Source organism: Catharus ustulatus, chromosome 5, assembly GCF_009819885.2.
Source record: "Catharus ustulatus isolate bCatUst1 chromosome 5, bCatUst1.pri.v2, whole genome shotgun sequence".
Classification (NCBI taxonomy): domain Eukaryota; kingdom Metazoa; phylum Chordata; class Aves; order Passeriformes; family Turdidae; genus Catharus; species Catharus ustulatus.
In genome coordinates, this window is record NC_046225.1 from 31,008,004 (window position 1) to 31,021,231 (window position 13,228).

Below are 13,228 nucleotides of genomic sequence, written 5' to 3' on the forward strand. Positions count from 1 at the left end.
TGCATTCTCCAAAAGCCTATGGCACCTAGGAAAGCTTGTGTTTCCTTCTTGCTGGTTGGTGGAGACATTGCGGTGATCTTATTGATGACCTCAGTGGGGATCTGGCGCCGTCCATCTTGCCACTTTACTCCCAGGAACTGGATCTCTCAGGCAGGTCCTTTGACTTTGCTCTTTTAAATGGCAAAGCCGGCTCTCAGCAGAATCTGTATGATCTTTTCTCCTTTCTCAAATACCTCCACTGCCATGTTCTCCCACACAATGATGTCATCAATGTATTGCAGGTGTTCTGGAGCCTCACCCTTTTCCAGTGCAGCCTGGATCAGTCCATGGCAGATGGTGGGGCTGTGTTTCCACCCCTGGGGCAGACGATTCCACGTGTACTGCATGCCCCTCCATGTAAAGGCAAACTGAGGCCTGCACTCTGCTGCCAGGGGAATGGAGAAAAATGCGTTGGCAATGTCAATGGTGGCATACCACCTTGCTGCCTTGGACTCCAGCTCATACTGGAGCTCCAGCATGTCCGGCACGGCAGCGCTCAGCGGTGGAGTCACTTCGTTCAACGCACGATAGTCCACAGTCAATCTCTATTCTCCATCAGACTTGCGCACGGGCCAGATGGGGCTGTTGAAGGGTGAGTGGGTTTTGCTGACCACCCCTTGGCTCTCCAGCTCACGGATCATCTTGTGGATGGGGATCACAGCATCTCGATTCGTCCGGTACTGCCGGCGGTGCACTGTTGAGGTGGCAATTGGCACTTGTTGCTCTTCCACCTTCAGGAGTCCCACTGCAGATGGGTTTTCTGACAGTCCAGGCAAGGTGTTCAACTGCTTAATACCCTCTGCCACTACAGCAGCTATTCCAAAAGCCCATCTGTATTCCTTTGGGTCTTTGTAGTAGCCACTCCTGAGAAAATCTATGCCTAGAATGGGCGGTGCCTCTGGGCCAGTTACAATCGGATGTTTCTGCCACCCCTCCCCTGTCAGACTCACCTCAGCTTCCAGCAAAGACGATTCCTGTGATCCCCCCGTCACCCCAACAATGGAAACACGCTCTTCCCCCACATGTTCTGATGGTATTAGAGTGCATTGTGAACCAGTATCAACTAATACCCTGTATTCTTGTGGTTCTGATGTGCCAGGCCATCGGACCCACACCATCCAATAGACTCTGTTATCCCGTGCCTCTCCCTGGCTAGAGGCAGGGCCCCTCTAGCCCTGGCTATTATTCCTTTCCTGAACATACATAGTGGAGGTTCCTTCAAGTGGGTCTGACAGATCATCCTCCCTTCTGTAATGCCCAGCACCTTGGTCATGGGAGGTTGAGGCTACCTTCACTTTAGTGTAGCTCCCTCGGTTAGCATTTCCCTCCCTGAGTTGATGCACCCGTGCTGCCAAGACAGAAGTGGGTTTCCCATCCCATTTTCCCATGTCTTCCCCATGGTCACGCAGGAAAAACCATAGGTCAACTCGAGGGGTGTACCCTCTTCCACTAGCTGAGGGGCGTGGGGCTGTAACCTTGGGGTATGAGGCTCGCACTGGTGCTGCCTTGATCTTCCTGATCTCCTCCCTCATCTCACTTATGTCAGCTCTCATCCCCCTCACCTCCTTCATCTCCTCCCTCATCCCCCTCATCTCCTGGACCACGGAAGAAACCTGGGCCTGCACTACGCCATTCATCATACTGTGAAAATCCCTAAGCTTGTTAGCAACAGAGCTCACTGTTTCTCGGTGCTCATCAGCATTAATCATTGCAATGAAGGTGGTGTATTGAGATGGCCCTCGGTTTGCCAGGTTCCACAGTATGTGACCTGTGCACCTGACCTTGTCAGGGTCATTGTCATGCTGTCCATCCCTCCCAAAGAGTACCTCCAGTACTGCCACCTCTCTCAGCTGTTGGATCCCTTCCTCAACGGTTTTCCAATGCATTCTGTTATGGTACTCCTGCATTCTTTCTTTGTTGACAAACCTCTCTCACACTCATTAAAAGCCGCTCCCAGAGGGGAAGTGGGCCTGGCTCCCTTACGAATATCTGGTCCACACCTGAGTCCTGGGACAAGGATCCCAAATTCCTTGCCTCTGTACCATCCAAGTGCACACCTGTACCCATAAGGTCCCAGACCCGAAGTAACCAAGTTGTCAAAGCCTCCCGGCCCCGTCGTGCAATATCTTTCCGCAGATTGCGGAGATTTTCATAAGACAGGGACTCAGTGATGATTTCAACCTCTGGCTCCCCTGCTGGTTGTGAGGGCCCTCCTCTCTGGTCCTCTTTGTCTAGGTGCCTTGCTTTCATTTTAGACTTCCTAGTTTCTACAGGGGCGACTGCTGCTGGCTGTGAGTGCCCTTGCAATTCAGTTGGACCCTGGGCAGATGTAACATCTATGGGTTCCACTGCAGCATCACTGGATTCTCCCCCTTTATGGCAGGGCTTGTCACCAGCTGGGGAGAGGTACTCCTTCACCATCTGGCCCATCTCACGTATCTCCTTCACTAGAAGCCCCACCCACTCCAGGTGGTTTCTTTCTGAGGTGGGCTGTGGGGCAGGGTCAGGTTCTGGGGCAGCATCCCTAGTCTTTGGGGCAGGGTCAGGCTCTGGGGCAGGGTCAGGCTCTGTGGCAGCATCCCTAGTCTCTGGGGCAGGGTCAGGCTCTGTGGCAGCATCCCTAGTCTCTGGGGCAGGGTCAGGCTCTGTGGCAGCATCCCTAGTCTCTGGGCCAGGGTCAGTCTCTGTGGCCGCATCCCTAGCCTCTGGGGCAGGGTCAGGCTCTGTGGCAGCATCCCTATTTCCTGGAGTAGGTATCAGAGTTGTTATCCAGCTTAATCCCCCATTATCTCTTAATGTTGAATAGGACAAGCCTATCAGTAACACCAGCCACTGTAGGATATCATTAGCATTCAGAGGAAATCTGAACCCTTCAAAAACTGGTGGGGTAGACCCAAAAATTTGGGTGAGGGGTTGGGAGAAAATTTCCCCTGGTGTTATTCCCTCACAGTAGGTGCCATTATTAAAGTAATCCCAAAAACATGCATTTAGTGTGTGGTATCCCTGAATCCATGTACCCGCCATCCAAAGGAAGTTGAAAATCCATGAATTCCTTACCTTATCAACCCATAAAGCAAGTTCGATAACAGTCACAGTAGCCTTAGTTACAGGGCCCATGCTTATGTAAGGGTTTGCAAATGGGAGATATACATGTATGAACATGTGCAGCCCAAACCAGATTAAACTGGACCACATGTTGCTAGCACACAAAAAAGACAATCTCAGGCAACTGAAGAACTGTTATTCCTTAACCTTGTGCCACACGTTCTGGGCGCCAAGATCTGTCCCGGTTTAAAGGGACAGTATTACCAGGAAAAGGAAATTCAGGAACTCTCAGGCACAAAAAAGGTATAGGTTGGGAATAACAGTTCTTTACTGATATATTTATAAGACAAACAAAAACAGCATCAGCTATATGAAAGAAAAAAAAAACAGTGACAGAACAGAACGGAATTCAGTCCCAGTCCCTTTTTCAGTCACCGATGGCTTTCCAATGGAGCAGGGCAGGCGGCCTCTCAGTCGCGGCTGCTGCAGGGGCAGGGGGGCGAGGTGGCCGCACCACCACAGGTGGAAGAAAAGGTGAGGAAGGAACTCTGCTCACCGTGGGCGTCCCAGTTCCCAGTTGTTCAGAGGAAGCAGGAAGCTTTAGCAGTCCAAATCCAAGAAGCCTGATCCCAACAGGAGAAAAGGAACCTCTCCCCTCGAGTTCGGCCGGCGAGCTGTGAGAGTTCTCCTACCCCCAGTGTCCTCTTACTTGCCGAAAAACAAAAGCAGGGCTCCACCTTTCCCTAATGGGGCCATCAGGTTGCTTCAGTCATTCCTTTGTCTCCAGCTCTTAACGGCTAATAGGAGAGCCATCCCAGCTAGCTTAACATAATAATGGGAAAAATTTCTAAACCTCGACAACCCGAAACAGTCACCCATAGTCTAGGCCATTATATGCCTAGATGTTTTGATGACTCCCTCTCTGACAAGAAAAGTTATAAAAAATGAGCTGACGATTCTTTTATATATGTGAATTACCTAAAATTTTGGAAACTTTCATGCAGTCACTTTAGTGAGGGTGAGTTTGATGAGTGCCAAAGTGCTGGTATATCTCTGTTTACAGAGTTCAGTAAACCAACTTTTGTCTTTCTGGCACAGGATGATAGAACAGAAAAACATATCTTATAAACCTTGGAAACAGTTTGTGTAAAGCTGAATTTTTGCAAAGCCTAATGATATGAATTTGATTTTATAGTTACTTGTAGAAATGAATTTTGGTTTATCTAGATATAAGTACATTAAAATAACACCTAACAGTAGGTGTGCATTGTGCCCCAAATCCAGTTCTACAGAAAACTATGAAGTCAAATTCAAATGTCATTAGTCTATGGCATTTCAGCTTAACAATCACTGGCAAATTAAACAAAAGCTTGTGTGAAAAGTAGCATGAGTTTGTGATTGGCTCTTGTTTATAAAATACAGTCCCAAATCTGTATTAATCTATTGACAGATTTTTTTTTTCTGCAGTGGAGTAATGGAAATTATTTTAAAAGTACTTAAAAGGGATGAACAGGAGAATCAGGGAAAACAGAGTCTAAGAAGTATTTTTTCTCTTCATTCCTGTTGGCTTGCTTTATAGAGTCATTTTATCTTCAGGAATTCTAGCCTTCATGGCAGCTGCTGGAACAGATAGTGTCAGTTACTGTGTGATGTGCCAAAAGTATTCCCTAATTATAACTCAAGTAGTGAGCTTGCCAAAAATGCTACTGAGGCTTTGTGCGGGAGACTGTGTACAAAATGATGTTCAAGATTCGTGAAACAGAGATCTTCAGCTTGTCCACTCAGCTGTGTTAGGAGGGAAATGGACCTTTTAGATAGCAGTTAGAAAGTTGAAGGAATACACATGAGAATAGGATAAATTTCTGTGTATGTGATTGGGTTTTATTTGTATAATGTATAATATGAACAAGTGTTAATATATCAAAGAGATTATTAACTAAAGAAAGACACTCTAGGCACTATAAGCAGCATGCTTAACAGAGAGGGAGCATTTAGAAATGTATGAATTGATCAGAGATGGAAAACTGTTTGATCTCTTCATTGTCTTTTTTGCAGTTTTTATGGTTCTGTGAGCAAAACCATAGTATATAAGCTGAGGATGTGGCAGAAAGAAGTAAAAATTATTCAAGACACTATTAACAAATAATGTCAGAAGAATTAGTAATACGTGTCTCATTTTGTTGGTAATTTAGATGTATTAATGTCTTTGAAATGGTATACTGATGTAGATCAGTTCCTGTTTTTCAAATAATATATTCTTCAGTAAACACCTTTTCTATTGCTTGTTGATGTTGGGAGTATGTTATAAACCCTGTGGGGGAGTAGGAAGTTAATATATGAAGAATGGTGTTGTAAACATCTCTCTGCACATTCTCTCTTTTGCTTTTGAATTTTTTTTCCTTACCTGTGTAGGTTACTGTATTCTGTTCTGCCACCATCAGTGGCAAATGAGCTGAGACACAAGCGTCCTGTTCCAGCCAAGCGCTATGACAACGTCACCATTCTTTTCAGTGGCATTGTGGGATTCAATGCCTTTTGTAGTAAACATGCCTCTGGAGAGGGAGCCATGAAAATTGTCAATCTTTTAAATGATCTTTACACAAGATTTGATATTTTGACTGATTCAAGAAGGAATCCATTTGTTTATAAGGTAAGCATACGATTTTTAAAGTATATAATCTGTTGCTTTTCCATAATTTACTATGGTGTCAGTCTTTACCACTCTTTTCTTGGATTTTAGGCTTTTTTAAAAAATCTTGTGTTCTCTGTGTTACCTGATATTAGATAGCTATAGAAGAGTATGTTGGTTATCTCTAAATGTCGGAAGGAACATAAAATGCTACATTCTCATCACAATTTTTGCAGTCACCCATTAGGCGGACATATAAATGTACTCCACATTTAGCAGATGTAAACTTATACAAGCTATTTGTGGTTCTTCTGACCTTGTGCTTTAATTTTTCAGTTCTATTTCTAGGTCTTCGAGTTGTAAATTATAACTTACTCAATTACTCAATGTGAATTTCATTCCTTCATTAGAAGTGAGATGTAGTTGTAAATATGACTGGTAGCAGGAAGGTACAGAGGTAGATACATATGCATCCCATCTATATGTACACATGTTTGCTTGTATGTTTATATCAGTGAAGTTCATTCCTAGGTTTTGCTAGAACTGAATTTTACACCCTGTACCGTGTGAATCAAGGGTATGAGTCAGAGCAAACATAGAGCTCAAATTTCATTCAGAAGACACCAGAAGAGAGACTCGGGTTTACACAATCACAGTGTCATTTTAAGTTGTTACATTGTGGGTTTACAATAAATTCTCTTCAATAACAAGCAGAGATGACAGTAATTAGGGTGATTTGAATGAAAGGGAAGGGAAGCTATTTTAAAGGAGAAACAGTCTTGAAGGAAGCACTACATCAGTTTTAGTACTCTAAAAGCCATAATAATGATATTGAAAAATATCTATCTTGGTAGGTGGAAACAGTTGGAGACAAGTATATGACAGTGAGTGGTCTACCAGAGCCTTGCATGCATCATGCACGATCTATCTGCCACCTGGCTTTGGATATGATGGAAATAACAGGCCAAGTTCAAGTAGATGGTGAGCCTGTACAGGTTAGTAAAATGTGGGCTTGAATGAAAAACCCGTTCTTTGATAGGATGATAATGTTTTGAAATAAGATAATGCTCTAGTCCCAGTCCATGCAAGATTGTTAGATTTTGAGACTGATATATAAAAGTGAGAAGTCACATGTAGCTGTGATGTGCAGTTCCCAGACCTTAAAATGCTTATTGTGCTTTAAAAGTAAAGGACTAATTTAGATCCACATCATTTATGTCTGTCTTCTGATAATTTCAATATAATCAATTAATTCCTACTTGTGCATGATGTACAATCTGTTGAGTCTTCTTCAACTCAAGGAGCAGAACAATATTATTCCCTCTCTGATATTTTTGATCATACTTCAGATCCTCAAGTCAGAATAAGAAATTATTGCATTGAAAAGAGAATTACAGTTCCATAGACAGTTACAACAATGATTACTGACACCACTGTGTGTTAGTGGAATTTCACTCATTGTGGGGGTTTCTGGAGATGTTGTAGCACTGATAAAGAACTGGACAAGCAGCACTGACTGTCCCCATCAGAAGGCTATGAACAGAAAATGACTAACGAGTGCGATGCCTATTTCTGTTTACATGAATGCTGCTGTTCTATCACCTAGCTTGGAGCTCTGTACTTCACTTCATCATGGAGCAAAACAGTGAGAACCTGTACAGACAGTGTAACAGTGCTACAGACCTCTTTCCTATCTCTTGACCATCACAATACAAAATACTGTGATTTTTCCTTTGGGAAACATCTTTTTTCTTGACTTATGCCATCCTTTTCTGCACCTCTGAGCACTCATTAAACACAGACCTGCAGAGTACACCTCCCTGCCCACATATTTTTTTTTATTTTCGCAGTACATTATAACAGCAGGTTGCATGTGGAAAATTACAGAGTTTGATTTTTCATATGGAAGGCAGACGCATGACACTGTACTAAAGTTAACAAACAAAGAAGTCACAAAACCCACAAAATGCAAGGCTTTGAAGAAGCAGGACTAGCACTTTAGAAGAATAAACTCTACTAGATATAAGTGGCATATTGCCTGTATTTAATCAGAAGCATCAGAATAATTACATTAATTTTGAATATTCAAATCTAATTTTTTCTCTCAAAAGATAACCATAGGAATCCATACTGGTGAGGTAGTCACAGGTGTCATAGGTCAAAGGATGCCACGATACTGTCTCTTTGGAAATACTGTCAATCTAACAAGCAGAACAGAAACTACTGGAGAAAAAGGAAAGATCAATGTTTCTGAATATACTTATAGGTGAGTGATGTGTTATTTTTACTGGTGTTGGCATCTTGAAATAAATCACTTTGTCAGCATACCATAAAAGTTGTTTTGGATTTGGAAGTGACAGTCCTCCTGCAACCATTATTTGACTGTGAGTTCTCATGAAACTGTATGGCAAACTGATATATATATGATATACAGTTATTTATATGCAAATATAATAATGATATAGAGTTGGATTTGAGTATTTGGATAGTTTGTTCACATACATGTAGCATGTTTAATATTTTGCATACTGTGTGGCATCCATGCAAAGTGCATTCATTTGCATGTTTTCTCTTTCAATTTCAGATGTCTTATGACACCAGAAAATTCAGATCCTCAGTTCCACCTGGAGTACAGAGGTCCAGTTTCCATGAAGGGCAAAAAAGAGCCAATGCAGGTTTGGTTTTTGTCCAGAAAGAGTGCAGAGACAGAGGTATGAGTAACTAGAATATAATTTTGGTTTTTTCAAACATAAACAGCAAAAATTTAATCTAAACTGTGGAGATCCATTTACATTTGCAAAACTAAATGTTCCATAGAAAAAAATAAAGTTTTAGGCAATACTCTTTCATTAGCACATCTATTATCTTGACAGTACTTGGTAATCCTTGATTATTTGTCTTTGCAGTTTGTGCAGTTCCTGAAAGAATACTTTTGATTTCAAAAAGTCCTTGAGGGAATGCCAAGTGTTTAAATATTTTTATCTTCCTCTTACAGATTTCTGCACTGTACTAGATTTTGTGATATAATGTCAGTTTCTGTTTAGCTGACATGTCTGGTTATCAACACTTCAAAATTTGCCATTTGCTTTCTTGCAGTAAGTGAAAAAATATGCCTTCAAATACTTAGGCAACAGTCAAGCAACAATTTGCAAGCAGGTTCACATCTGATGTGTGAGGAGACCACCCCAGATCGCACCTGCTTGTTCAAAGAGTGTTGCATGGCAGAGGTCCTGCTTTAGAAATATACAGGGTGAAAACTACTTGTAAATGACGTATCAGCCTATGTCCTCTTCTCAAAATGAGGTAGGGTAAAGTTCTTCAGGCACTGTGGGACCTTTAAGCTCATGCGTCAGTTTCAGGATTCTGGGCATGTATTATCCAGAATTTCAGTAAAAGCCAATGAGATCTAGACTCAAAGTGTGCTACAAACTTAGACAAGGAGGTTACAGTATGCCAGCTGCTTTGCCATAGCTGAGCAGGTGCATACATTCCATCCATTGTCAACAGGAAGGATAAAAAAATTAAAGTAATTTACAGAGCTTGAATTTTGCCCTGAGTTTTCAGCTAATGTATTTAATCTTAAAAACACACTTGACTAAAATAATGCAAGTCATCATTTACCTTGGCTGAAATAATTCTTGTAAGTCAGAGTAAATTAATTATGTGTCTGAAGGCTAATGTACTTCTGAAAATATAATCTAGGTTATTAAATTGTTTAGCCTTTTTAGGAAATCTAATCCAGATTTATTACCATTGGTACCCAAGTATATTGATATTTTAATGGTAACTCCCAGTATTAACCCCCAATGCTTTCACTCTGCATTTTAATTCTGTATTTTAATATATATTATTTACTGGGTGCCACTTTTGAGAATACTTTTCTATTGTTATTCTACGGTAAAAAACCTATAATTTTACATGGCTACTATTATTTCAAATCTATTGTTGTATATAAAATATATTTTAATGAAACACCTTTCACTATTTTTTCTGCATTATAAATGTCCTATCATTTGTAGCAAGGCACATAAATGTAAATTTCAGAGAGGTACTGAGTTAGGTGGGTATTTTCCTTGTTTCAGCCTAACATACGTTTAATATGAATATAAGGTTCAGGTAGTTTAAGACTTTAAATATTGCAATTGCTTTTTAGAAATCTTGTACAACAGCTGTTTTTGTTAATCCTCACAGCAGTCCTGAGAGCCACTTGCTGATACTATTATCCAGCAATTGAGCTTTGTAGAGGGGGACATGGGGGCAGGAATAAGCCTGACTGAGATATGCTGTTAGCCTGATTTTTGGGAGCACTTAAGACTCACAGTTTAGGCACACTCAAAAATTCTTTCTAATTTTGTTAGTTTTTGTTAATTCTGAAATTCAGATAGATGTAATTCTTAGAGACAGAAGGACTTCTCCCAAGACGTATCTCTTCTAAATTGTACTAAGTTTGGGAGCATTGGAGATTAGAAAAATACATTGATGAGATGATGTGAACTGATAATCATTTTGGCAGAGGTGATTTTGAAAAGTGAAAAGATTATATTCCTCTAACCTTTTTATCTTTTTCACTCCCTGCACAATTTCATCTGTCCGTACACAAAAATTGCACAAAGATTTATTCCTTTAAGATTTTCTGAACTGTTCACAGTTTCTCCTGTGAAGGTATTTTTCATGTTTTTTTCTGGTACTTTATAGGTTGTGCATAATAATTTAATCCAAAAGCGGAAATCAGATAAATGACTTTTGATGTTTAATCGCTTTAAAGTAATGACTTTGCTTTATGCACATGTGTAGTCTTGGTTTCCTTTCCAGAAGTTTTCCGGAATGCTAATGTATTATTGTGTGCAGTGCCATTTCTTTCAGGCGGACTGTACGTAACAATAAATAAGAACATGTTAACATGTATAGTCAGAAACTGTATGGTAAACTTCCTGAAAGGTCACTCCAGAGTATTGCAAGAAGTGGCATGTAGAAGTAAGCATGAAAATATTTCTTAAATCATCCCGAAGATACTTTTACCAATTATGCTTTTACTGTGAAGTTTTCTACCTCCAATATCTTAAATCTAGGATTGATGCACATTAGTGATGTTTTTTTTCTTTTCATTATATCTATTAGAGAGTTATTACCTTAGGATTTACAAATCTATCAGCATAATATTTTGCTCTGAAGACCAGTAATAAGGACATGGTGAGGAAAAAGGACCAAATGTTTACAGATGCCATAAGAGATAGGAAACCAAGGCTTAAAATATGCTTTTGCTCCTGTAGGGCGGTAGAAAATGATAGGGCTGAAGCAGCTCAGCATGCCTCAAACTTGATTCCTGGGTTGACATTTCTAATATCAGTCCCCATGAGCAGCAGTTATTTCTGAGAAAGACCTAATTTAGAAGAATAAGTGTTGGTTTGGAGTACTACTCCTAATCTTTTTTCTCTGATATCTTTTCCATGATACCAGTACAGCAATAAGTAGAATTGCATCAGAAATACACACAGAACAGAGCAACTGTGACCAGTTATTAATTTTGCATCTGCTTGTTGGCATGTTATAAGATTAATTATTACTGTCTTCATTATTTTAACAGAGGTTCAGCTGAAGTTTCTCTCTCGGGAAACAGATTCATTGTAAAAAAATCAATCTTGCGAAAGCCCCAGATGTACAACTGCAATTTTACTCCCCCTCCAGTTTTTAATATCTTTCTCTTCTGCCCTGTTCCTACATTACTGGTGGGAACAAACTGAAATATCTCAGGCAGAACTGGTAGTTCATCACAGCATGTAGGAATTGTTTCATTCCTACATACAATACATATAAAAGAAATATATGCACTACCTATACTTTTTGTTTTTTAAATTTTTATTATTTACTGATACTGGTTACAAGTTGTAAAATGTATTTTGTCACTGCATTAACCCACCATGTTGCTGCTTCAAAGTAAATTCCTTACTTCTCAAATTCTGCTTACATGCTCTCAAGGAAACAAAGCAAGATGCTTTCTGAGCTGAGGGAAGAGGAAGAGGACACTGAATAGGGTGCAATACTCTCTCCAAATAGGGTGCCAAGACAGTAAGGTTATGTTACGGATGTTCTTTCACATTGTATTCCCATTACCGTGTGCAATACCATTGTCTTTTGCCCTACTCCTGAAGTCATACTTACCATTTTTCTCCGAGCTTGCTTGCTAATTTTTGTCCTTATTGTTTGGTACTGTTACATCTCTGCTATGAGCATGTATTTCAAGCTTTCCTGGTTTTGATAGGCATTTTTGCATGTCAATCATGTGACCATTCCTACCACCAGACAATATTGAATGAAGCCATGTAGTATGCAGCCACAACTAACCACTTCAGTCTGAAGCTTCACATCTTCATCTTCATCTCTGAAGTATTGTGATTGTGTGAATTGATGACATTTCTGGAAAGATAGGTATTTCAGTTGATAGGCAGAACAATGAACCTAAGGAACTGTGTTTAAAAAAAATACCTAAAGCAGCATTACGAAAATTATTGCATAAATGGTATCAGATTTAGTTCTGCTATTCCCATGCTTCTCATTCATTTTGTGAATAACACTTGATGGTCTGTAAATTCCTGATTAGAAAAAGGTTTCTCATTCGATATTATCCTGCATTTTTCCTTTGTGAACACTGTAAACATCTTCTGTACTGGAAGGGGGCAGCTGTTTTGTTGATACTGCCGTTTGAAGCATGTGCCAATGTACTTCTACTGAAATGCTGTTCACTTGCAATGTATTTCTCATTGATTTATATAAACTAATTTAAATTGTCATATTAATAATAGATTGTTGGTCAATATTAAACTATTTGTAGTGCATTGATTCTCATCTGATGTAGCCCCTGGAGTTGGCATGCTGCTGGGACATTGTTGCCTTTGGTTTGGTCTCTCTAATTTCAGAAATTATGTTGTTTTGTTCCTTGAGGACCTGGTAATATTCTAGGCATCATGACATAATTAAAGGATGTAAAGCTTGGAAAGGGACATAGTGTGTTTTATCACCTGATATAGTCAGTAAAAGTAGATAAGGTTTCAGATGCATAGACCTTCCATAACTTTAATATATAGTGCATTTATATATAAATAGTATCTGTTCTTATCTGACTGATCAATTCTGAATATTTGCAATATAAAATAGAATAGTGCAATTACTTTGTGTATAAAAATTGTCTATATCTAGTATATCTTAGTAGCACAGAATATATATGTATAAGTGTTTCATGTTAATGTGCAAAAGAAATTGCAATAAATTATTTTTTCCACTGAGCTCTAGAAATCTTGTGATTTTCTTTTGGTAGACAACTTTATTTCATTGTTTGATATAAAACAAATATTTTTCCATTAAATAATTTTCGGTTCAAATTTAAATAAATTATTGAGTCATTGTTCCAGTGTTTGCAAATGTCCAAGTGTCTCACACATTCAGGTTAATGGATCACATTCTCAAATTGATGTAGTGTTCAAAATGGTTAATGCTTCAAAAATAGTAGATGAGGTGACA

The 13,228-nt window shown here is 39.8% G+C and overlaps 1 protein-coding gene across 2 annotated transcripts in view; it reads left to right on the top strand.

The window, feature by feature from the left end:
• Positions 1-12,993, top strand: part of GUCY1B1 (guanylate cyclase 1 soluble subunit beta 1) — a 52,254-nt gene extending 39,261 nt beyond the window's left edge. For both annotated transcript variants that reach the window (XM_033059855.1, XM_033059856.1), the window contains 5 exons: positions 5,497-5,734; positions 6,568-6,708; positions 7,825-7,979; positions 8,298-8,424; positions 11,690-12,993. In XM_033059855.1, coding sequence (XP_032915746.1) covers positions 5,497-5,734; positions 6,568-6,708; positions 7,825-7,979; positions 8,298-8,424; positions 11,690-11,713 — 685 coding nt within the window. In that variant the 3' untranslated portion in view covers positions 11,714-12,993. The remainder of the gene's footprint in view (positions 1-5,496; positions 5,735-6,567; positions 6,709-7,824; positions 7,980-8,297; positions 8,425-11,689) is intronic.
• Positions 12,994-13,228: the final 235 nt, after the last annotated feature.